Source organism: Nerophis lumbriciformis, linkage group LG35 (assembly GCF_033978685.3).
Source record: "Nerophis lumbriciformis linkage group LG35, RoL_Nlum_v2.1, whole genome shotgun sequence".
Lineage (NCBI taxonomy): Eukaryota > Metazoa > Chordata > Actinopteri > Syngnathiformes > Syngnathidae > Nerophis > Nerophis lumbriciformis.
This window is the reverse complement of record NC_084582.2, coordinates 3,144,448-3,167,500: the sequence shown is the minus strand read 5'-3', so window position 1 is coordinate 3,167,500 and position 23,053 is coordinate 3,144,448. Positions and strand designations below refer to the sequence as shown.

The following is a 23,053-nucleotide window of genomic DNA, read 5'->3' as shown; positions in this document are numbered from 1 at the left end:
AAGCGTTTGAGTTCCTTAAAAAGGTAGAAAAGTGCTATACAAGTACAACACATTTACCATTTAACACCTCATTTTAATTGCCGACGAGTCTTCGGACTGTGATGTTTCGTTACAAACACCTCGGAAATAAATGTGTTTGCCATTCCTCATTATAGTGAAGTGAATTACATTTATATAGCGCTTTTTCTCAAGTGACTCAAAGCGCTTTACATAGTGAAAGCCAATATCTAAGTGGGAGCAGGTGGGTAAAGTGTCTTGCCCAAGGACACAACGGCAGTGACGAGGATGGCGGAAGCGGGGATCGAACCTGCAACCCTCAAGTTGCTGGCACGGCCGCTCTACCAACCGAGCTATAATAAACATTTGATAGTTTCTCTACAGCACGTTTTTAAACGTGCAGTAGAGACAATACTTTTCCAATGTCGTCATCGAAATATCGAACACAAATGGGGTACAGTTTTACATCGTCATAATCGGTGCTGCCGTCAGTCGACATGCTAAATGGTTCCGTCTTCATGACATCGGCGATACTTTTTGAGGATTCTGTTCCAAGACACTGAATAATGTTTGATGTTTTGGTTCGACCACATCCATATTTTTTGGCGATTTTCGAGTCGGGAAACATTTTCCGAAATAACTGTCCCATGTGATCAGCCAGTGCGATTGGAAGTCCATGCTCAATTATTGCCTCCGTAAATAAAACTTCGGCATTTATCACAGCCAAAGAATCTGTTTGGGCGACGAAAAACGTTGAAAGTTTTCCACTTGTATCGCTAGCAACGGCATTAGACTTGTGTTTTTTTTTGTCCCAACGTGGTCTTTTACATCGCTAATTCCTCCGTGTCCGATCGAAAAATCTTGTCTGCACAAGGTGCAATTCGCGTAGTTTTCACCCTTTTTGGAACGGATAATTATTCCCGGATAGGCTTTTGAATATTCTTCACGGAATGACTGCAGTTTTCTTTTCGGTTTAAGACTCGTTTGCGATTTTTCTCCGGCTGATTCCATGATCGTTCGCTCGTTTGGAAACAATGGCAACTGGTGCCTCGTGCTTGGCAGCGGTGCTATAAATAGCCTCGCGCATGGCATTCGGAATGGCTCGATAGGAAGTTACGGGAAGCAGTGTCGATTGTCATTGTTGTTACGCGATTTCGTGAATAAAACTTTAAAAAAAATATTTTTTATCACTGCAACCGTAACCCGGAATAGGTTGATGAAAACCGTACTAATTACGGGAAAACCGGAGTAGTTGGCAGGTATGCGTTTATTTGAAATACCTTCCCAATCCCAGGTTCTGTTTGTCTGTATTGTCTGAGGTGTGCTTCTGATGTTCAGACAACACGGGGACCGGCAGCAAAGTAAAAACAGCACCAACTACATCATAATCTCTACCCCGCTTCAGGGCCGGCCCGTGGCATAGGCCGTATAGGCAAATGCTAAGGGCGCCGTCCATAAGGGGGCGCCACGCCAGTGCCACAAATGTTGGAGAAAAAAAAAAGAAAAAAAAAGTTGGTACTATTATTTCTAAATACAAAAAATAATCCCACGTTAATTAAAATGCAAAGTAAAGCCTATTTAATAGAAATATTATTTGTTACAACATTACGCCCCCCCTCCTCCCCCCGCACGGTGCGCCCCCTCCCTTCCCATATCATGACTCTTTTTGGACGTCACCACATCAAAAAATCAACACAAGATGTCAAAACGGCCAAAACTGTCAGGTGCCCAGGGAAGAAAAAAAGAGAAAAGAAGAGGAGGAGAAACGAGAAAAGACAGAGGTAGCAGGTAGGTAACGTTAGCCTACATGAAATTATTTGTCCGTTACAGAATGTGATAGTAACCTGGCTTTTTAGCATTAAGCTAATGTTACATGATTCGGCAATTGATAATCAATAAATAGCTAGTTCTGTTTTAACGTCGGGTTAATATTGTGGAGGGGGCTAAATTGTTATGGAAAATAATAATGTAACGTTAGGTAATTACAGTACTCCCACCTTACATTCCTCAGGGACATTTGTGTTAGATCTTTTAAGCAGGTGTTTTTTGTTTACATTGTTATTGCCATCTGGTTAGCTAATGTTTGCCCTGCAGGTAATAGTCACTTTTCCACCCCTTTATATATTAGGTATAGTTGTAAGTAAAAAAAAAAGGTCAAAGACAAAGCTATTCGGGTTCTTGTGAGTATATACACTTCACTGCCGATGTGGAAGGGCGCCACCTAAAATCTTGCCTAGGGCGCCAGATTGGTTAGCTTTCACTTACAGTCAGCGATGTCAGCGTCAAATATGCAATATGAATCCACAACATAACCTGCGTTTCTTCCAGAAGGGTCAACAACACACAACAAACAGAGCAGTGGGCTTTGTAGTTTAACACTTCATTTTAATTGCCGACGAGTCTTCAGAATGTGATGTTTCGTTACAAACACCTCGGAAATAAATGTGTTCGCAAGTTTGTCATTCCTCGTAATAAACATTTGATAGTTTCTCTACAGCACGTATATCTGAACGACCTTCCCAATCCCAGGTTCCGTTTGTCTGTATTGTCTGAGGTGTGTTTCTGATATACAGCACCAACTACATCATAATCCCTACCCCTCTCGTTTAGCTTTCACTTAGTCAGCGACGTCAGCAGTCAAATATGCAACAGCTTTCGACAGCACTGACATGAATCCACAACATAACCTGCGTTTCTTTCAGAAGGGTCAAAACAAGACCGCATGGTCAACAAAACACAAGAAACACAGAGCAGTGGGCTGCAAGTATTGCAACACTCCTTATGTTCTCTTCCCTCTTGGCATGGTTGATTGAAACACTAAAAGCTCCATTGCACAATCAATGCACACACTTCATCCGTGACCTTTGTTTTCTGTCCACATGGTCTCTTTATAGGGCTTTTTATCAAGCGACAGTGAAAAGGACACCCCAACATTGCTATTTTTTCTGTTCATGTTGTAACTGCGAGTAGATAAAACCCTTATTTATTCGTAACTACTGACAGGTCGACTATGACATGATACACGGGACATAAAATCGCCGGAAATGAGAGTTCTTTCACGGCTCTCGTCCCCTCAAGGCTTATAAGATGTCCGATTACTGCGGTGATTCACTTCAGAAGCTGGCATAAGAAGCCCTTTTGCTTTATATTTGAACAAAGTTACTACCAGTTGTGCTTCACCAAGGGAGATGAGATATGAAGAGGGTGGTACACAGAAGGTCCGTCTGCGAGGAAAGTTGCAACTAGATGAAAACTGGATGGGTCTGAGGTCAAGGGAGAAGGTGTAGAAAGTCACTGTTGAGGAATTGTGGAGCCTGGGGCAGAAACATGTACAGTACATCTACTGGTGCAAGAGCCTGGCTTGAGGCTGGAAGGGGACACTTGGAGACAGGGTGAAGGGTTTGGGGAGGTGGGGTCAATGGTCGATAGCGTCACTCACGGTAGAACACATATTCTGTGTAGCTGGTCCAGATCTTGTCGTCCGTCTGCTCATGGGCAAAGGCGCAGGTTCCTGTGGAGTTACAGGCCACCATGTGGAAGCCGGCGTCGGCCAGCTTGTCGAAGGCCTGTTCCAGAAAGGTGAACTTGAGATAGTAGCGGGACGTGTAGCGCTCAGGAGGGCGGTCCGGGTCGCGGCTCTCGTTCAGGGTGTCGCCAAAGACCTCCTTGGCCAGGGAGGTTTTCCCACAGACCATGATGCGGGCCACCCGACGGAATTTGGCATCGGTGTGAGTGTCACGGCCCAGGGTGTACGAGCCTCTGTAGCCGATTGTGATGAACCCGGACCTCTTCCCGTCCATGGGGCTGGGGACCAGGCTGGCGCAGGCTGACGCAGCAGTGCTCAATGATCCAAGATTCCGGGCTGTGTCGATCCCGGGCGAGGAGTCCTCCGGGTCGCTCTGACACCCGTCGTCGCCCATTGAGTTCTGCTTGCTGATTTTGGGCGCCAGGTGCTTGACGAGCTCGGGCAGGTTGAAGAACTCAGCCTCTCGCTGCAGTCGCCCACGTTCAGGGAAGTGGTCTGGAAGGACCAGCTGCTGGTCCCGCATGTAGTCCAGGATGTAACGGAAAAGGAACCCGTCCCGGTCCACAAAGAAACGCCCTTTGGTGTCCCTGGCCAGTCCTTTGGCGGACTTGCGACTGAACATCTCCCATAGCAGGGAGTCGGGCACACTTGTGAGGGTTGAGCAGCGGGTTATGTACACCTGACCGCCAACATTCAGCTCTATGATCTCCGGGAAGGGTGCCTCTTCTGTAGATATGCTGCTATCTGGTAAAGCCATGGCTGACTTCTTCCACCTATGCAGGTCTCTCGTGTGCAAAGTTCACTTCTCCGCTGATTGACTTCAGAGCCACCAAAACAAGTTGACACAGTTACACTATTCTAACACCAGCCTTCTCCATGATGACCAAAACAGTGGCTCGAACCGTTATGTGAAACAGATGCGGTATCCTGCGGAAATCCTGTTTGGGTCACCAGTTCTCAAAAGAGGAATTTCACAACAGTCCATAACGGCTCTGCAGCTGGTCCCCGCCAACTTCAACGAGGCAATCCATAGTTGGTGAGCTCCGTGGGCGAGCCACACACAAAGAGCCAAGAGATGAACACGACACTCCACAAGTAGTGAGACGCGAGGAAGGTGTACAAAAAGATCTCCGTGGTTTCCATCACCGACAACAGCAAACACAGACTCAGACACACACTCACACTTACTCAATGAGGCGATCAGCTGCTCTCTGCACGTTTCACTGGAGCTCTGCTGCGGCTTAGCGGTGCATTATTCAGCCCGGTAGGACACGCCCACAGGCGGTGACGCGCTGCTGCCCTGACCAACAAGCTCCCTGGTAACCTGTTTGAATCACGTATTGTACTATTCGCCTTTTCCCCACTTACGGCATGTCAGTGTGTCTGGAAACATATTATTACAACTCGTATTATTTAATAGTTAAAAAAAATCATAGCACAGCTAAATTGGTGTTTAACATTAGGGAAATGTTTCTTTTTTTACAAGTACTATTGTCTGCCACATTTAAAAGTAAAGAACTAATAAAATAATAAATAATCGGTAGTTTATTTTTTGGTAATGGCAATGTAAACGTTAGTTGGATAAGCAGAAGTTGCATGATTAAAATGACTGAACTAAATTGAATAACAATAGAATGAAGGCAACTGTCAACATTGGACTTGTTTTGTATATTTCGCCTACCTGTCAAACAGTGACATCTAGCGGACTTTCTGCAGAATTGCTCCTCGTGTCATTTCATGTTTGAAAGCCCGCAAATATTTTTTGTCATATCCTTTTCAGATTTGTATGCCTCGATGTAATAGTTTTGAGGGGGAAAAAACGTATTTGATAATGTATTGCACTTATTATATGTATTACAATGTACATGTGTTTGAGTATACAGTGTAATAAGTGTACATTTTAATAATTGTATTTATTTTAAAATGCATCTCCTTTGAGTAGTTACTATAAGGAAATACATATTTTATTATTATAACAGTTTTTAAAATACTTCACGTCTAATAATGTCATTGTTTTGAATACACCAAAAAGGACGACAGCTAATCAGAATCCTATTCATTTGGTAAACTTAATGTGTAAATCAATTTCCACCATGACATTAAATACATAGCAATGCCTTAAAACATTTTTTAGATTAAAGTTGACTGACATTTAATCAGAGAAGTCACCTTCTATTTTGAGGATTTTTCTTATGAATGAATTGAGATACCAGCACAATCCTCAAATGTACATTCTTGATGGGTTTGTCCCAACATCTACCAACTGCATTTTAGGATGCAAATATGGAGCCAAAAAAAAACCTGTCGAACAGGCCTTCTGATTCTCTCCCAGTCAATAGTTGTCTTCTGTGACATGTGCAGCTCATTCCTTGTTGTTTATGTCCCTGACTCCCAAACATTGTGATTTCCCTGAGGACTCTGCAATCCCCATCTACTTGGAAGCAATACAGCCTCGTCTGAGAAAACCTGGATCTGTCCACTCTGGCTAAGTGGGCCTGCACAGGGCGGGTGGAATGTGTCACGGTTGTATGCCAAGAACAGGACTTGATGGCTAGTCCCAGCTCTTTGCGAGTCCCTTCGCTGTAACATCCAAACAGCCTGACTCGCATGCAAACTAAATCAACGTGATGGCGGTTGTGGACAAAATGATTAGTGTCACACTTTTACACAATCCTTGCACTTGTTCCAGGATTTTCCCCAAGCAGGTGCATCGTTATAATCAATGCAAGCATTGATATGCGTAAAATGAACACATCATTTAATGACAGTGACCTTTTCCACAGACCTGGATTATCTCCTAATGCAGCCGTCAATTCTCATCAGCGATGGCCCTCTTGAGGCTTTTAGGCTGGAGTGTGTTGGATGTTCTGCAGACTCCAACCAAGCACATGATTGAGTTGTGATGGCAAAGTGGTGGCTCCGACAGGCGGCCTCTTTTGCGAGAATGCGGATGAGTCTGTGAAATAAAAGGGAAGATTTATGACCGGCATGTTGATTGCTGCATCAGTTGCTGTTGACAACCAGGCTGTAATGCCAGGGATGTTCTAGAAAAAACAAGCTGGTACATCTTTTGTACACGTTGTTCAAGTAACGTACATTGCAACCATGGCAGTAAAATGGCACACTGATGTTAACATACACAATATTGCTAAATCTAATGGCGGATTACCCAACAAGATGACTTTCTCTACAAATATAACACTCGAGTCTGATTAAACTTAAATTGCCGCAACAGAAAAACAAGAAACATAAAAAGATGAGTTTATTTTGGTTTTTTGCCCACCAGTAGTTTATCCACAATCAGACTGAAAGAAAAATATAGACTAAGGTACATGAAAAGCAGGGATTTTAATATATATCACAATTTCATGGAAACAGCATATGTGAATACTTAATAGACTAATGCTATGATGATGATCACCCACTAGAGAATAATCCCAGATTTGGGATTGGGCCGGGTTTACGTATAGGACTGTAGGACTAGGATTTGGGAGACTTTGTTAGTGAGCACAAACCAAAACACAAAACCCATACACTTTGCCATGGAACAGAACGATAAATGGTTTTACCCACCACTTTTGACAACAATTGTATTGTGCCCATTTGCTATAGATAACATTTACCCACTCACAAGGCTTTGTGATCATTAGCTGAGGGTTTATATTATATGTATATATCTTAAACATATACATATATTTATATAACCCATACATGTCATTAAAATACAACAAAATACATGTTATTAAAGTGCCTTCTACTGACTCAAACACAATCTCTGGGAGAATGGGATTGATACAGTATGTTTGAGTTAAAAAACAAAACAAAAAAACATCACTTATTTTCAGATTGGCTGTGTTCATCAGTGCTTAAGGGAGAAAGACCAGCAGACGTAAGGCATGGTAGCAATCAAATAGTTAACTGAGCACATCAGTGTCAAAGGTAACATCATACACAATGCAGTTTACAACAGTTCGATATAACCACCAAAGTTGTTAATGAAGCCAACCATTCATAATTTTTTTTTTTTTTAAAACCTGTTTCATTTTGTAGCACCATCTCAATATTTAGAATTTGACAAGACAACAAAATATTTTATGATCATTTCGACTCATCTGATCAGTCCAGTAACCCTGAATTAACTTTAATACAAATATAACAGATTATGGTTCTTTTATACATAATCAATTTGAGAAACGTTTAAGCATTCAAAAGCAGATTTGTGGAAATAAAACAGTTAGATATGCTCATAAGGTGCGTAACGTATGTCAACATCACTCAAAAGCCTTTCAGGAGCTCCATAATGGTACAAGCAAATACAGATGGCAGTCAAACAAACGTTGGGGTAAAAATCTGGTTATAAAGATACTGGTCGGTACAATGGAGGATAACTTTCTCATCTTCTGAATAACAATGATGTTCATGAACCACCCTTTCCATTAATTTTTTAGGACACAATTAGCCTCTTGCAGCATTTCAGCTGAATGGGTATAAAAATATAGACATTTGAAACCCTGAATATATGTTATGTGATTTTCTGCAACAACAAAAAACTATTTACACATGTCCCACTCAGTGCACACACTCTTTTTTTTTTTTAAGATTTAACTTACAACTAAAATGTGTTCTGGTATCAGGGGGAGTTTCTTACACCCAATACAACACAGAACGGCAAACATACTGTCGTTGCCTTCAACAGCCTACACCATTTAACGTTTATTACACGAATATTACCTCCGAGTGTGTGACACAGATTTACTGGGGGGGAAAAGGAGTGAGCTTAATTAAGAGGGATGACGTTACATCAACATGTCTTTGTGATGCCTGGCTATGTGCTGGCTTTTCTCGGAAGGCCTCCTAAAGCCCTTGGTGCAGTAGTCGCAGCGGTGTGGGTAGTCCTTGGTGTGAATGGAGATAACATGGCGCTTGAAGCCAGAAGCGTCTGTACTGTTGTACTCACAATACTGGCACTGATAAACCTTTCTACCACTGTGCGTCTTCATGTGTTTCTTTAGCTCCGCGGGTTGTCGGAATCCTCGTCGGCACCTCTTGCACTTAAATGGAAGTTCCTTGGTATGCAAGGATAGAATATGGCGACTCAGGGTGAACGTGTCAGGAGCATTGAAGTTGCAGTGCCGGCACTGGTGCACCTTACTACCCTTGTGCGTCTCGGCGTGTTTCTTCAGCTCCGAGGGCCTGTGAAAGCCTTTCTCACACACGTCACACTGGTGAGGAAAGTCCTTGGTGTGAACAGAGATGATGTGTCGTTTAAGGTCACTTGAGTTAGTGCTCTTGTGCTCACAGTGTGGGCACTGATGTGTCTTGTGGCCTTGCACCATCTCTATGTGACGTTGGAGTTCCCGTGCGTCGGCGTAGGCTTGGGGACAGTGGCTGCACTTGAAGGGCAGATCTGCTCCATGCTTGCTCTTGATGTGAGTCTTTAAGTTGGACTGATCTGCACAGCGGAATTCGCAGTGCGGACAGTGATAGGGCTTCTCGCCTGTGTGGGTCCGCATGTGTTTCTTCAGCTCGGATGGGTGGCGGAAGCCTTTGGCACACTCGACACACACATGTGCAAAGTTCTTACTGTGCACCGCTAGCAGGTGACGATTGAGCAGGCCTTGCTCAGCAGTCTCATAGTCGCAGTACTTGCAGTGGTGCAATTTGGGTTCTCGGTCCTTGACAATGAGCTTGTCAGAACCCAGGGGGCTGGACTCATGGTAACGCCGAGCGTACTCTGTGTATTCTGGAGAGCGCTCACTGTTGTGGCTCAGCAGCTTGTGACTCTCCAAGTGGTTGTGGAAACTGATCTTTTTGTTGGTGGTGAAGTCACAGTCTGTACACTGGTACTTCTTCTTGAGGAGGTGGTCCGGGTGGTTTTTCATGTGGCATTTGAGAAAGCCTCTTGAGCGAAACTTCTTTCCACATATGTGGCATGGGTAGACGGTCAAAGGCATGCCATCAGGCCCAATGATGACAGCTGAAAGAGAACGTTGAGTTAAGAAAGATCCAAATTTTTGCTGTGCTGTTTCTGCATCTACACTAAAAAGTCAATAAAAAGATGGGCATACTTCTCATACCGGTCTGACACTGGCGAGTCTCCCCTTTCTTCTTTTTCTTTGCTTTGGGTTTGAGAACACGGTTGGCAGCCAACCCTTCTCGAATTTGTAGAAATTGTGTTGCTGCTTCAGTCTTAACCTGATCTATTGTACCACCTGCACAAAAAAGCAAAAATGATCGTTGTCAAGGGTTTCCCCTAAACTGCCAAGATACCCGTGTCGGTGGGTGCGTGGTCACTATGATATCATTGAGTAATTTGCTATAATGACATGGTTTTCTTTAAAAAGGCTAAAAAAAAATGTATACATACATTTAAAACAAATCTTCTTTCATTAATTAGTATTAACAAATATTTTAATAGTTTTGCCACATTTTCAATTGTTGCTTTTTGTACAAGGTACTTTGTTGAAATGTTTTCATGTGTTTACAGACTTTTAATGACCTTTTTATATTAAATAAATTTAGCGTCTTCTTCTGGTGTTATTATAGAATGTACTTGAATGAGTTTAAAGCTTCTGTGAAAGGATTGCAGTCTACCTTGTCTGTATGCACATGTGTCATGTGAGCAAGTTTTAATGTTGTAAATGTGATGTTTTATGTATTTGTTTACTGTTTTTAATGTAACCTTGCTGCTGCCCTCTTGGTCAGGTCTCCCTTGGAAAAGAGATCTTTGATCTCAATGGGATTTTACCTGGTTAAATAAAGGCTAATAAATAAATAAAAACTTGTGTTTAGCAACTCTACTTCTGTCCCTCGGCGTCCCTGACTAAAGAGGCTCAAGCGAGCATGACGTCACACTTGCTTGGCACTGTTGCTCCAGTTGGACATTCTCTTTTTAAAAGCCGCCACTGTCTTCTTAATATTTGCACATTTTTAAGATGGCTGTCCGCGCGGGTATGTCTACAATATACACATCAACATCGCAGACAACGCTCCAGACAATGGCATGCGTTTTGTTTACATACGGTTTCAGTAGCGCGGTTTTTGGTGATCAAAGTTTATTTTCGGTGGTCAAGTTTTCGGTAGGGTGGAGTGCCATCTCCGGGTTGGGGAGGAGATCTTGCCCCAAGTGGAGGAGTTCAAGTACCTCGGAGTCTTGTTCACGAGTGGGGGAAGAGTGGATCGTGAGATCGACAGGCGGATCGGTGCGGCGTCTTCAGTAATGCGGACGCTGTACCGATTCGTTGTGGTGAAGAAGGAGCTGAGCCGGAAGGCAAAGCTCTCGATTTACCGGTCGATCTACGTTCCCATCCTCACCTGGTCATGAGCTTTGGGTCATGACCGAAAGGACAAGATCACGGGTACAAGCGGCCGAAATGAGTTTCCTCCGCCGAGTGGCGGGGCTCTCCCTTAGAGATAGGGTGAGAAGCTCTGTCATTCGGGGGGAGCTCGAAGTAAAGCCGCTGCTCCTCCACATCGAGAGGAGCCAGATGAGGTGGTTTGGGCATCTGGTCAGGATGCCACCCGAACGCCTCCCTAGGGAGGTGTTTCGGGCACGTCCGACCGGTAGGAGGCCACGGGGAAGACCCAGGACACGCTGGGAAGACTATCTCTCCCGGCTGGCCTGGGAACGCCTCGGGATCCCCCGGGAGGAGCTGGACGAAGTGGCTGGGGAGAGGGAAGTCTGGGCTTCCCTGCTTAAGCTGCTGCCCCCGCGACCCGACCTCGGATAAGCGGAAGAAGATGGATGGATGGATGGATGGAAGTTTTCGGTACATCACTTGTCAAAAGTGCACAGATAATAGGCTATATATATATTTATTCATACTGTAACGACTAACTAATGTTAATGTTTTATGTTTGTGTGGTTTGGATTTAATGTCAGTTTTTCCCATGTTTGCAAACACACCGCCTGTGCCTGTAAGGTGATTGGTGAAGAATTAGGAAGCATTGTTCTGTGTCCTGTGGGGAAGCAAAGAATCAAGGACACAAAAGTGTTTTTATGGGAGGTATAACCTGTTGGAATTGTGCCGTTGTTTGTTGTGATAAGATTGGCAATAAAAGTAAAAAATAGCGTCAGACTTTGTGTGATTTCTTCTGGGGGCTACAATATATTATCAATCCATCCATCCATTTTCTACCGCTGAATCCTTTTGGGGTAGCGGGGGGCGCTGGAGCCTATTACTTTAATTTTTTATCAAGTACAAAAAAAGCCCTGGCCATGGCGGTGCGCCACATTCAATTACATTGAGGTGAAACCCTGTTGTCATGAGTCACTAGCTCACAGAAGTGTTACGGCCCTAAAACCAAGTTTTAAAAAAAGCACAAGAAGTTTTATATACGATGACTCAAGAACCTACTAATGTCATCATCATCGTCCTCTTCACTTTCATCCTCATCGTCCTCTTCTACTTTGACATGCTTCTTCACTGCCATGTAGACCATCTTGTCACGGCCAACTCCAAGTCTTCCTGATGAAGCAGCTTCAAGGTCTGGGTGGCCATTTTGGTAATCATCCTCAGTTATCACCTCAGTCCCACCTGATGAAGAAGAGGTAGTTTAATCAAAGTCACAAGGGTAGTTTACCAAGAAAAACACAGCACATGTACTCAGTAACTTGCCTAAATCATCATCTGCTTCTGCTTTAAAAATGTAGACTTTGATGACTTCAGCACCATCCTCATCCTTGCACTCCTTGTCTTCCATTACCTCAGTGCTAATCTCCAAAGGGGTGTCTCCTATGTCCAGTTTCTCTCCCACCTCATCCACTAAACGACAAAAATATATGGAAAAAAAGTTTGATCAGTTGTCATAAACATGACAATCATAATAACAAACACTGCCATATACGGAACACTTTCTTACAAGAGATCATGAGGTAATCTTCAGAGCTGCTTCGTCCATCATCATCCTCATCCATCTGCAAAGGAACTGCCTCAGATGGAAGTTGTTGGTGGATTATAGTCTCGGCACCCGCTTTTGTCACCATCAGTCCCTCTGCTACAAGTTGGTGGTCTAGAGTGTTGTCCGGGTGATCAGACAGAAGCTCTGCTACAAACACCTGGTCTGACATGTCGTCATGGTGGTTGGCATCCTGGATAAGATCCGAGGTAAGCACGTGGTGGTGTTCAAGAGTAGCTTCGATTGCGACCTCTGTCCCCAAGATGTTTTCCGGCATGATCACACTGTGTTCTGAGTGTTCCATGTCTTCGTTGCATATTTCATGGCCGTCTACATCCTGGGACTGCAGACTTTCTACGTCCACCTCAAGACCCTGGACCACCTCTGCTTCAAGGCCTTCCACTTCCACTTCTTCCTCAAGGCCTTCAACAACATGAGCTTCCAAGTCCTCCACATCGACCTCAGTTTCCAGACCCTCGACCACCTGTGCTTCGAGACCCTCCACCTCCACTTCACCATCGAGGCCTTCCACAACCTGAGCCTCCAGCTCCACTACTTGCGTCTGTAGCCCATCTACCACCTCTGCCTCCAAACCCTCGACATCCGCGTGTAGACTTTCAACCACTTCAGTTTCAAGGTCTTCGACTACCTGAGTTAGGCCCTCCACCTCAAGCCCATGCTCCAGGAGAATGCCCTCATCAGTCATCACGTCAGAAAGAAGCATGCCCTCTGGCACAGACACCACAATGTGGTCCCCGTCAATGTGTGCCAAACCACCCATTCCTGCAACTGTTAAAACAAAATAAAAAGTATTAATGGAAGGTAAGTCAAAGTTGACTGTACAGATACTTTACTTTACTAAATCACCTATTATGATTGTAATCCACAATTAACAAACTTCATTGTGGTCTACGTATGTATTGGATATGCCTTGGTGTAAATTGCGCTGCAGCCACATTTATAACCCGCTTTCTGAGTACGCCTAAAAACTGTTCATGTGTGGTGCGTTCTCTTTAGATTGCTAATGAAACTTTTAATGTCCCACCCTCTCCAAAAGTATCAGAATTGATCTCATAAAAATGTACTGTAAATAAGTATCTTAAAGACGAATACCACTGCTATTTTTTTCCAGACACAGTCAAAAATAAACGTCATAAACAGATTGATCAGTCTTTTTTTTTTTTTACTCTGGGTACTTTTGTACTCTTACTTTTGTTTTTTGTTTTTGTTTTGAGTGACAGCAGGGGTAGGGGATGAAAAGGGTTTGAATTTGTTGTTAATGTGAATGTGAAATCAATAAAAAGAACTATGGAAAAAAAAAAGCAACATCTGAAAAGGAATCACTTTATTTGTACCAGACTTTCTCACTGAATGTCGCACGGCGGTGTTATTGTGCGCATGCCGTGATTAGATGAAAATAATACTTATCTTTATTTATCTTATGGTTTTTAAAATATAATTTAAAAATGGCGTTGTCTTTTTCGACAGATTTTAGCTGCTAATCAAGCTTTGTACTGGCGCAAGTTGATGTAACAGTAACGGTTTCCCTTTTTTAGAGAAACTGTTCCTAAAAAAGTGGACAAATAAACACGGAAGTATTTATTTTGACATCGAGCAAGCGTCCTCAACGAGTTAACGTGGCCAACGTCCCTCCACTGTGCAGCTTCTAAATCACTAGTCTTCATCAACAAGGCAGCAAATACACTGCAGTTCTTACAAGTATTACTATCGCTGAGGACTAAAGGACAAGGAATAGTTAAACATGCTACACTACACAAAAACAACATAGCAACAGCTCTTGAGTGGGCGGATGGATACAAATATCAACAGTATGATAATAAGTATATTATCAGTCGATATTGCAGTGATTAGATAAAAATGTTCTATCATAATAAAATATTTGTTGTTTTTGTTAAGAAACTCAGTAAATAACAGGAAATTGTAGTTTTTTGATTTAATTAAGTTATTTTGCACTGCTGACTGGAATTCCATCTATTTTCTACCGCTTGTCTATGTAATAAAAGGGAATACAGAAATAATTTAAAAATCAATTGATACTGTCACACCGCCATCCTGTTTTTGTCAGATTACAAAATGTAATAATTTAATGATCCTGAAAATTTTAAGTATGACTCAATTCTGCCCCTGTAACTACATTGTATTGACTCAATAACCACATTGGTAGTATCACCCAAAACGAATGTAAAATATTCAAACAGAGGAGTAAGCTCTTATTACACTTTAACAAAAGTGTAGATGGATACACGTTACAGCACAAAGTAACCAGGTATGAATAGTAAATTAGCAAGTAGATTAATAGTTGTGAAAAAAACTACTGGAAATGACAATATGTTACTGCAAATTAGGAGCATTTGTAACCCATTTTGAAAAGGTAGTACTATCATTTATATGCCAAATAATACATTGTTATCGCCAGAGGCTGAAATATTTATCACAATATAGACAGATTTTAGGCCATATTGTCCATCCCCATCAACATTGTAACAACATTAATACATTAGAAAATCACCATAGGTCCCCTTTAAAAAATGTGGTTGATTATGTGAAACTGGTTAGTGACTAATTTTATCTTGATATCACAGACATAAAACCAACAGAGGTCTTGATTAGTTTGTGGTCTAAAGAAAAACAACATTGTTTCAGCTACAGGAAATGGTATGTAGCTCAGGTCCCTCGAGCAACCTGATTCTTTTTTTTGTTATGACTCAGATTCCAGTTTACAAGGTTAATACTTAAAGAAAAATTAGGATATGTTGACAACATCACCACCTACCAAAGTCTTGCATGATCATAGCATGGGGCATCTTCAGCTCCTGTGTATGTAACTCCAACACACCACCTCCTTGGTCCATGTTTAATTCAGGGAAAATAAAACAGCCTGAAAACTATGAGATATATATCAGTAGCCTGTTTATTTCCCTTAATGGTGTGTTGCTTGCTATAAAATAGTAGTACATACAATTCATGACATCATGGCAACATGAAGAAAAAAAATACCTTCACATTTGCTGCCCAGAACGTTAAAATAAAAACAGGATTTTAGATGTGTCCTCCCATCAATGCAATTGATCCGCCTGGGACAGAAAAGCATGAACATTAGTGTACAATAATCCAATCCACTTTATTTATATAGCACATTTAAACAACAAAAATGTTTCCAAAGTGCTGCACAACAATATTAAAAACAATATTCAAATATTATCCTTAGCTCCACCAATGACTGAATAAAAACAAAAACTAAATCAATATAAAACCAATATAACAACAATATAAAAATAAATATGATTAAAAACGATTTTAAAGGGTAAAACCAATTAAAACAGTAAATAGAAATCAAAATGTATATATAAAAAAAAAAACACAGGACAACAGACCACACAACTCACGTAGTGTTAAAAGCCAAAGAAAAAAAAGTGGGTCTTAAGACGAGATCTTAAAACACTCCACTGTGGGAGCAGTTTGAACATGGAGGGGCAGAGTGTTCCAGAGCTTAGGGCCGACCACAGAGAAGGCCCTGTCTCCCCTGGATTTAAGTCTGGTCTTGGGCACCATGAGCTGGAGCTGGCTCTCGGACCAGAGTGTAAATGCAGGAGTGTAAATTTGGATGAGGTCCGAGATATACTGAGGTGCCAGTCCATGTAAAGCTTTAAAAACAAACAGCAAGGTTTTAAAATCAATTCTAAAATGAACAGGGAGCCAGTGCAAACTCTGAAGAATTGGGATTATATGCTCGAGTTTCCTGGCCCCTGTTAAGACTTGTGCTGCCGATAATGCATGAATCGTGTTGCAAAGATTTGAGATAAATGCAGTACGGTCTGCATACAGTCTAAAAAGTATATATATCGGAGAAAAAAAACTTAAATATGGTATTTTCTGCACTGGGGAACAGGGGAAAGGGACCCTATTGTTGACAACTGGCTCCGTCCAATGCCAACCAATAGTACTGCAAGTGCCTTTAACCTGGGGCTATATAACCTTACACCTGGAGCCGGTTTTTGCTGCCCAGAACATTAAAATAAAAACAGGATTTTAGATGTGTCCTCCCATCAATGCAATTGATCCGCCTGGGACAGAAAAGCATGAACATTAGTGCACAATAATGCACAAATCGTATTGCAAAGATTTGAGATGAATTCAGTACGGTCTGCATACAGTTTAAAAAGTACAAACCCCGTTTCCATATGAGTTGGGAAATTGTGTTTGATGTAAATATAAACGGAATAAAATGATTTGCAAATCCTTTTCAACCCATATTCAATTGAATGCACTACAAAGACAAGATATTTGATGTTCAAACTCATAAACTTTATTTTTTTTTTGCAAATAATAATTAACTTAGAATTTCATGGCTGCAACACGTGCCAAAGTAGTTGGGAAAGGGCATGTTCACCACTGTGTTACATCACCTTTTCTTTTAACAACACTCAATAAACAATTGGGAACTGAGGAAACTAATTGTTGAAGCTTTGAAAGTGGAATTCTTTCCCATTCTTGATTTATGTAGAGTTTCAGTCGTTCAACAGTCCGGGGTCTACGCTGTCGTATTTTACGCTTCATAATGCGGCACACATTTTCGATGGGAGACAGGTCTGGACTGCAGGCGGGCCAGGAAAGTACCTGCACTCTTTTTTTTACGAAGCCACGCTGTTGTAACACGTGCTGAATGTGGCTTGGCATTGTCTTGCTGAAATAAGCAGGGGCGTCCATGAAAAAGACGGCGCTTAGATGGCAGCATATAATGTTCCAAAACCTGTATGTACCTTTCAGCATTAATGGTGCCTTCACAGATGTGTAAGTTACCCATGCCTTGGGCACTAATGCACCCCCATACCATCACAGATGCTGGCTTTTGAACTTTGCGTCGATAACGGTCTGGATGGTTCACTTCCCCTTTGGTCCGGATGACACGATGTCGAATATTTCCAAAAACAATTTGAAATGTGGACTCGTCAGACCACAGAACACTTTTCCACTTTGCATGAGTCCATCTTAGATGATCTCGGGCCCAGAGAAGCCGGCGGCGTTTCTGGATGTTGTTGATAAATGGCTTTCGCTTTGCATAGTACAGCTTTAACTTGCACTTACAGATGTAGCGACCAACTGTATTTAGTGACAGTGGTTTTTTGAAGTGTTCCTGAGCCCATGTGGTGATATCCTTTAGAGATTGATGTCGGTTTTTGATACAGTGCCGTCTGAGGGATCGAAGGTCACGGTCATTCAATGTTGGTTTCCGGCCATGCCGCTTACTTGGAGTGATTTCTCCAGATTCTCTGAACCTTTTGATGATATTACGGACCGTAGATGTTGAAATCCCTAAATGTCTTGCAATTGCACTTTGAGAAACGTTGTTCTTAAACTGTTTGACTATTTGATCATGCAGTTGTGGACAAAGGGGTGTACCTCGCCCCATCCTTTCTTGTGAAAGACTGAGCATTTTTTTGGGAAGCTGTTTTTACACCCAATCATGGCACCCACCTGTTCCCAATTAGCCTGCACACCTGTGGGATGTTCCAAATAAGTGTTTGATGAGCATTCCTCAACTTTATCAGTATTTATTGCCACCTTTCCCAACTTCTTTGTCACGTGTTGCTGGCATCAAATTCTAAAGTTAATGATTATTTGCAAAAAAAAAAAAAAATGTTTATCAGTTTGAACATCAAAACACGTCAATAATGAATAAAGCAAAACATGTTCTAGACAAAAAATCACTTCATATTCTCTACTGCTCACTAGTGTTACCATATCTGAGTTATTGTGCAGAAATATGGGGAAATAATTACAAAAGTACACTTCATTCATTAACGGTGTTACAAAAAAGATCAGTTAGAATAATACATAATGTTGGATATAGAGAACACACAAATCCTTTATTTATTGAATCAAAGATTCTGAAATTCTACGACACAGTGAATTTGCAAACAGCTAAAATTATATACAAAGCAAACTATAACCTGCTACCCAAGAATATACAACAATTCTTCTCAAAAAAAGAGGAGAAATATAATCTTAGGGAGAAATGTAATTTAAAACATTTGTATGCACGTACAACACTTAAGACCTTCAGTATATCAGTATGTGGAATTAAATGATGGAATGGATTAAGCAAAGCAATCAAACAATGTACTAATATGATCCACTTCAAGAAACTCTTCAAACTTAAAGTGTTTACAAAGTACAAAGAAGAAGAACCATGATAAACATTCTGAATTTATTTAACTCATCCATTCTTTCATTCTTTCACTCACAAAATAATCTTACTTATCTCAACATATGAAATGTAACTTACTTCACCAATTATTATTTATTTACTTATTTATTGTGATTACTTATGGAGTATATTGTGAATAAATTGAGAACAGGAAGTGAACAAAAGTTTTAGCAACTGTTATGTAAAAGAAAAGGGGTAGGATTAAATAAGCTCTGCTTCTTCCTACTCCTTTTCGAACATGTTGAAAAGAGAAACTGGAGATTGTGATGTATCATGTTGTCAGAGGTGGGTAGTAACGCGCTACATTTACTCCGTTACATCTACTTGAGTAACTTTTGGGATAAATTGTACTTCTAAGAGTAGTTTTAATGCAACATACTTTTACTTTTACTTGAGTATATTTATAGAGAGGAAACGCTACTTTTACTCCGCTACTTTTATCTACATTCAGCTCGCTACTCGCTACTAATTTTTATCGATCTGTTAATGCACGCTTTGTTTGTTTTGGTCTGTCAGACAGACCTTCATAGTGCCTGCGTTTCAACAAATACAGTCACTGGTGACGTTCACTCCGTTCCACCAATCAGATGCAGTCACTGGTGACGTTGGACCAATCAAACAGAGCCAGGCGGTCACATGACCTGATTTAAACAAGTTGAAAAACTTATTGGGGTGTTACCATTTAGTTGTCAATTGTACGGAATATGTACTGTACTGTGCAATCTACTAATAAAAGTTTCAATCAATCAATCAAAAGTGTGGGGAAAAAAAAGACACTTTTTTAATTTCAGCCGTACTTCCGGTCAAAAACCTAAAGACTAACCGCACAGTTCCTGTCTTCACAATAAAAGTGCCGTTTCCGTCGCGCTTGCGCTTACTAAATAAGAGTCTCCAAAAGCCAGCGCAAACAAGCTAGCAAGCTACGGAGTTTGCCGCCAATGTATTTCTTGTAAAGTGTATAAAAACGAACATGGAAGCTGGATAAATAAGATGCCAAAAACCAACCATTTTCATGTGGTATTAGACAGAAAGGAGGAACTTTTTTTCTCCTCCATTTGAAAACGTGGATGTTATCAACACTACTGTCTGATTACAATCAATGCAAGTCATCAGAATCAGGTAATACACCAACTTATATTCTTGTCTTCATGAAAGAAAGGAATCTATATGTTAAACATGCATGTATATTCATTAAAACACCTTTAACATGTAAACAAAAACGGCAAAATAAATAAATATAAATTATATACTGTATATATCAATGTATGTATGTATGTACAGTATATATATATATATATATATGTGTGTGTGTGTGTGTGTGTGTGTGTGTGTGTGTGTGTGTGCGTGTGTGTGTATGTTACTCATCAGTTACTCAGTACTTGAGTAGATTTTTCACAACATACTTTTTACTTTTACTCAAGTAAATATTTGGGTGACTACTCCTTACTTTTACTTAAATAAATGATAAATGGGTTGTACTTGTATAGCGCTTTTCTACCTTCAAGGTACTCAAAACGCTTTGACACTACTTCCACATTTACCCATTCACACACACATTCACACACTGATGGAGGGAGCTGCCATGCAAGGCGCTAACCAGCACCCATCAGGAGCAAGGGTGAAGTGTCTTGCTCAGGACACATTGAGTAATAAATCTCTAAAGTAACAGTACTCTTACTTGAGTACAATTTCTGGCTACTCTACCCACCTCTGCATGTTGTATACTTGCCTGTTCGAAATAAACTCAAACTCAAACATCAAAATATGTCGTCTTTGTAGCATATTCAACTGAATTTGGGTTGAAAATGATTTGCAAATCATTGTATTCGTATTTTCCGCACTATAAGGCGCACCTAAAAACCACAATTTTTCTCAAAAGCTGACAGTGCGCCTTATAACCCGGTGCGCTTTATTACGATTCATTTTCATAAAGTTTCGGTCTCGCAACTTCGGTAAACAGCCGCCATCTTTTTTCCCGGTAGAACAGGAAGCGCTTCTTCTTCTACGCAAGCAACCGCCAAGGAAAGCACCCGCCCCCATAGAACAGGAAGCGCTTCACCCGCCCCCGGAAGAAGAAGAAAAAACGCGCGGATATCACCGTACGTTTCATTTCCTGTTTACATCTGTAAAGACCACAAAATGGCTCCTACTAAGCGATCCGGTTCATAAAAAGACGCAATCTCTCCATCCGCACACGGATTACTACCGTATTTCACAGCTGATATTCCTGTGAACCGCACTGTGGAACGGGAGCACGTACGGTGAATATTCGCACCACAGGGAATGAGAAGTCATCCTTCACTGTGGTTCTAGCTTGCCATGCTAACTTCCACCCATGATGATATTCAAAAGGAAGACCTTGCCAAAAGAGACCTTTCCAGTCGGCGTCATCATAAAAGCTAACTCGAAGGGATGGATGGATGAAGAAAAGATGAGCGAGTGGTTAAGGGAAGTTTACGCGAAGAGGCCGGGTGGCTTTTTTCACGCAGCTCTGTCCATGTTGATATACGTATGTTTGTGATTGCACATTTGCGTACATTTTGGGAGTGAACAGAGTTGTTAGAACGCTGGTTTTTAATATATTATTAAAGTTTGACTGACCTATCTGACTGTTTTTTTGACATTCCTTTAGCGCAGTTAGATGCGGCTTACAACACGGGGCGGCTTATTGGTGGACAAAGTTTTGAAATATGCCGTTCATTGAAGGCGCGGCTTTTAACCCAGGGCGCCTTATGGTGTGGAAAATACGGTACTCATCAGTTACTCAGTACTTGAGTAGATTTTTCACAACATACTTTTTACTTTTACTCAAGTAAATATTTGGGTGACTACTCCTTACTTTTACTTAAATAAATGATAAATGGGTTGTACTTGTATAGCGCTTTTCTACCTTCAAGGTACTCAAAACGCTTTGACACTACTTCCACATTTACCCATTCACACACACATTCACACACTGATGGAGGGAGCTGCCATGCAAGGCGCTAACCAGCACCCATCAGGAGCAAGGGTGAAGTGTCTTGCTCAGTACACATTGAGTAATAAATCTCTAAAGTAACAGTACTCTTACTTGAGTACAATTTCTGGCTACTCTACCCACCTCTGCATGTTGTATACTTGCATGTTCGAAATAAACTCAAACTCAAACATCAAAATATGTCGTCTTTGTAGCATATTCAACTGAATTTGGGTTGAAAATGATTTGCAAATCATTGTATTCCGTTTATATTTACATCTAACACAATTTCCCAACTCATATGGAAACAGGGTTTGTATATATCGGAGAAAAAAACTTAAATATGGTATTTTCTGCACTGGGGAAAAGGGGGAAGGGACCCTCTTGTTGACATCTGGCTCCGTCCAATGCCGACCAATAGTACTGCAAGTGCCTTTAACCTGGGGGCTATATAACCATACACCTGGAGCCGGTTGAGCTTGATGACTGACAAAAACTGGGGGTTGGGGGGGGAAGGAAAGGGATCAACCCTGCACGGTGGGCAGGACAAGCCCGCAAGTATCGCCTCTGCGGGATTCCTGCGGTGGTTATCATGCACTGTCGTCACGTCACAGCTCCAATATAAGTATTCAATATCTGGCAGTGCGTTAAAGTTGCCCATGTTTCAGTAGTTAAGTGTGATCACATGTTGCGTGAACAATTATTAGAATATGTAAAAAAAAAAAAAAAATGGTCTCGCCTTAAAATATTGCAGACGTTATGCAATGTTTGAGTAAGGCTCAAGCTAACTAGCAAACAAGCCCCGGCGCCATTTTGTTTTAGCATGACGGCTAACCCAGCGCATTCGTCGGTCGCCTTAAACGGAGAAATTATAAAGTATTTGGTGTTTAATTATCTAAGAATAGAAGCAGTATCATACACGGCGCCGAATTCACGTCTCGCAATGCATAAAGTAGATGTCAACAAAGGCAAGAGCGTCGTGCCAGCTAGCTAGCCCGCTAAGCTAGGTGGTGCCGCATTATCTCCATGTTGTTGTCCGGGGAGGCTGAAAGAGGCCCGCTACGGCCCACTGGGCCCCTGCGGATTAAACCGCGTTCCATTCGAATTGGATAAAAGCGAGTTTACCTGATAACGTCGTCTTCCGACTCTCTCGGTGTTTTCTCGCCCTCCTCCGTTTTGTCTATTATTGTTTTAGGTTTATTTTTGACGGTAAGCTAAGTGCGGCCTGCAGTTTTGGATCCCCGCGCACTCTTTGCTAGGCCTCAGCCAATCAGCTTGCTCGCTGACAAGCAAGGAGGGAGGGAGGGCGGGGGGGGGCAGACAATGCGTGGCCTCGTTTACCGCTGATCCCTTACTATTTGCGTCATGCATAAGAGAGCAGTTACACCAACTGCTTTTTTTTTCTGATAATGACAACATAGCATTCGCTGTGTGCATGGAAACAACA

The 23,053-nt window shown here is 41.7% G+C and overlaps 2 protein-coding genes across 4 annotated transcripts in view; both read right to left on the bottom strand.

Annotated features, from left to right (window-relative positions):
• Nucleotides 1-4,741, bottom strand: part of kctd12b (potassium channel tetramerisation domain containing 12b) — a 60,680-nt gene extending 55,939 nt beyond the window's left edge. The window contains exon 1 of the mRNA XM_061927658.2: nucleotides 3,437-4,741. Within this exon, the coding sequence (XP_061783642.1) occupies nucleotides 3,437-4,280 (844 nt within the window). The 5' untranslated portion in view covers nucleotides 4,281-4,741. The remainder of the gene's footprint in view (nucleotides 1-3,436) is intronic.
• A 2,031-nt stretch (nucleotides 4,742-6,772) lies between these two features.
• Nucleotides 6,773-22,885, bottom strand: znf711 (zinc finger protein 711). Of its 3 annotated transcripts, none has more exons than XM_061927556.2 (8): nucleotides 22,732-22,885; nucleotides 15,402-15,516; nucleotides 15,216-15,327; nucleotides 12,386-13,210; nucleotides 12,142-12,288; nucleotides 11,881-12,060; nucleotides 9,592-9,735; nucleotides 6,773-9,500 (listed from the first exon to the last, which is right to left on the bottom strand). In XM_061927556.2, exons 3-8 carry the CDS (start codon nucleotides 15,292-15,294, stop codon nucleotides 8,320-8,322), a joined length of 2,556 nt encoding a protein of 851 aa, XP_061783540.1. In that variant the 5' UTR covers nucleotides 15,295-15,327; nucleotides 15,402-15,516; nucleotides 22,732-22,885; the 3' UTR covers nucleotides 6,773-8,319. The 3 variants fall into 3 exon arrangements, with proteins under 3 accessions (XP_061783540.1, XP_061783539.1, XP_061783541.1); XM_061927555.2 differs by having other exon boundaries at nucleotides 15,440-15,516; XM_061927557.2 differs by having other exon boundaries at nucleotides 9,601-9,735; nucleotides 15,440-15,516.
• Nucleotides 22,886-23,053: the final 168 nt, after the last annotated feature.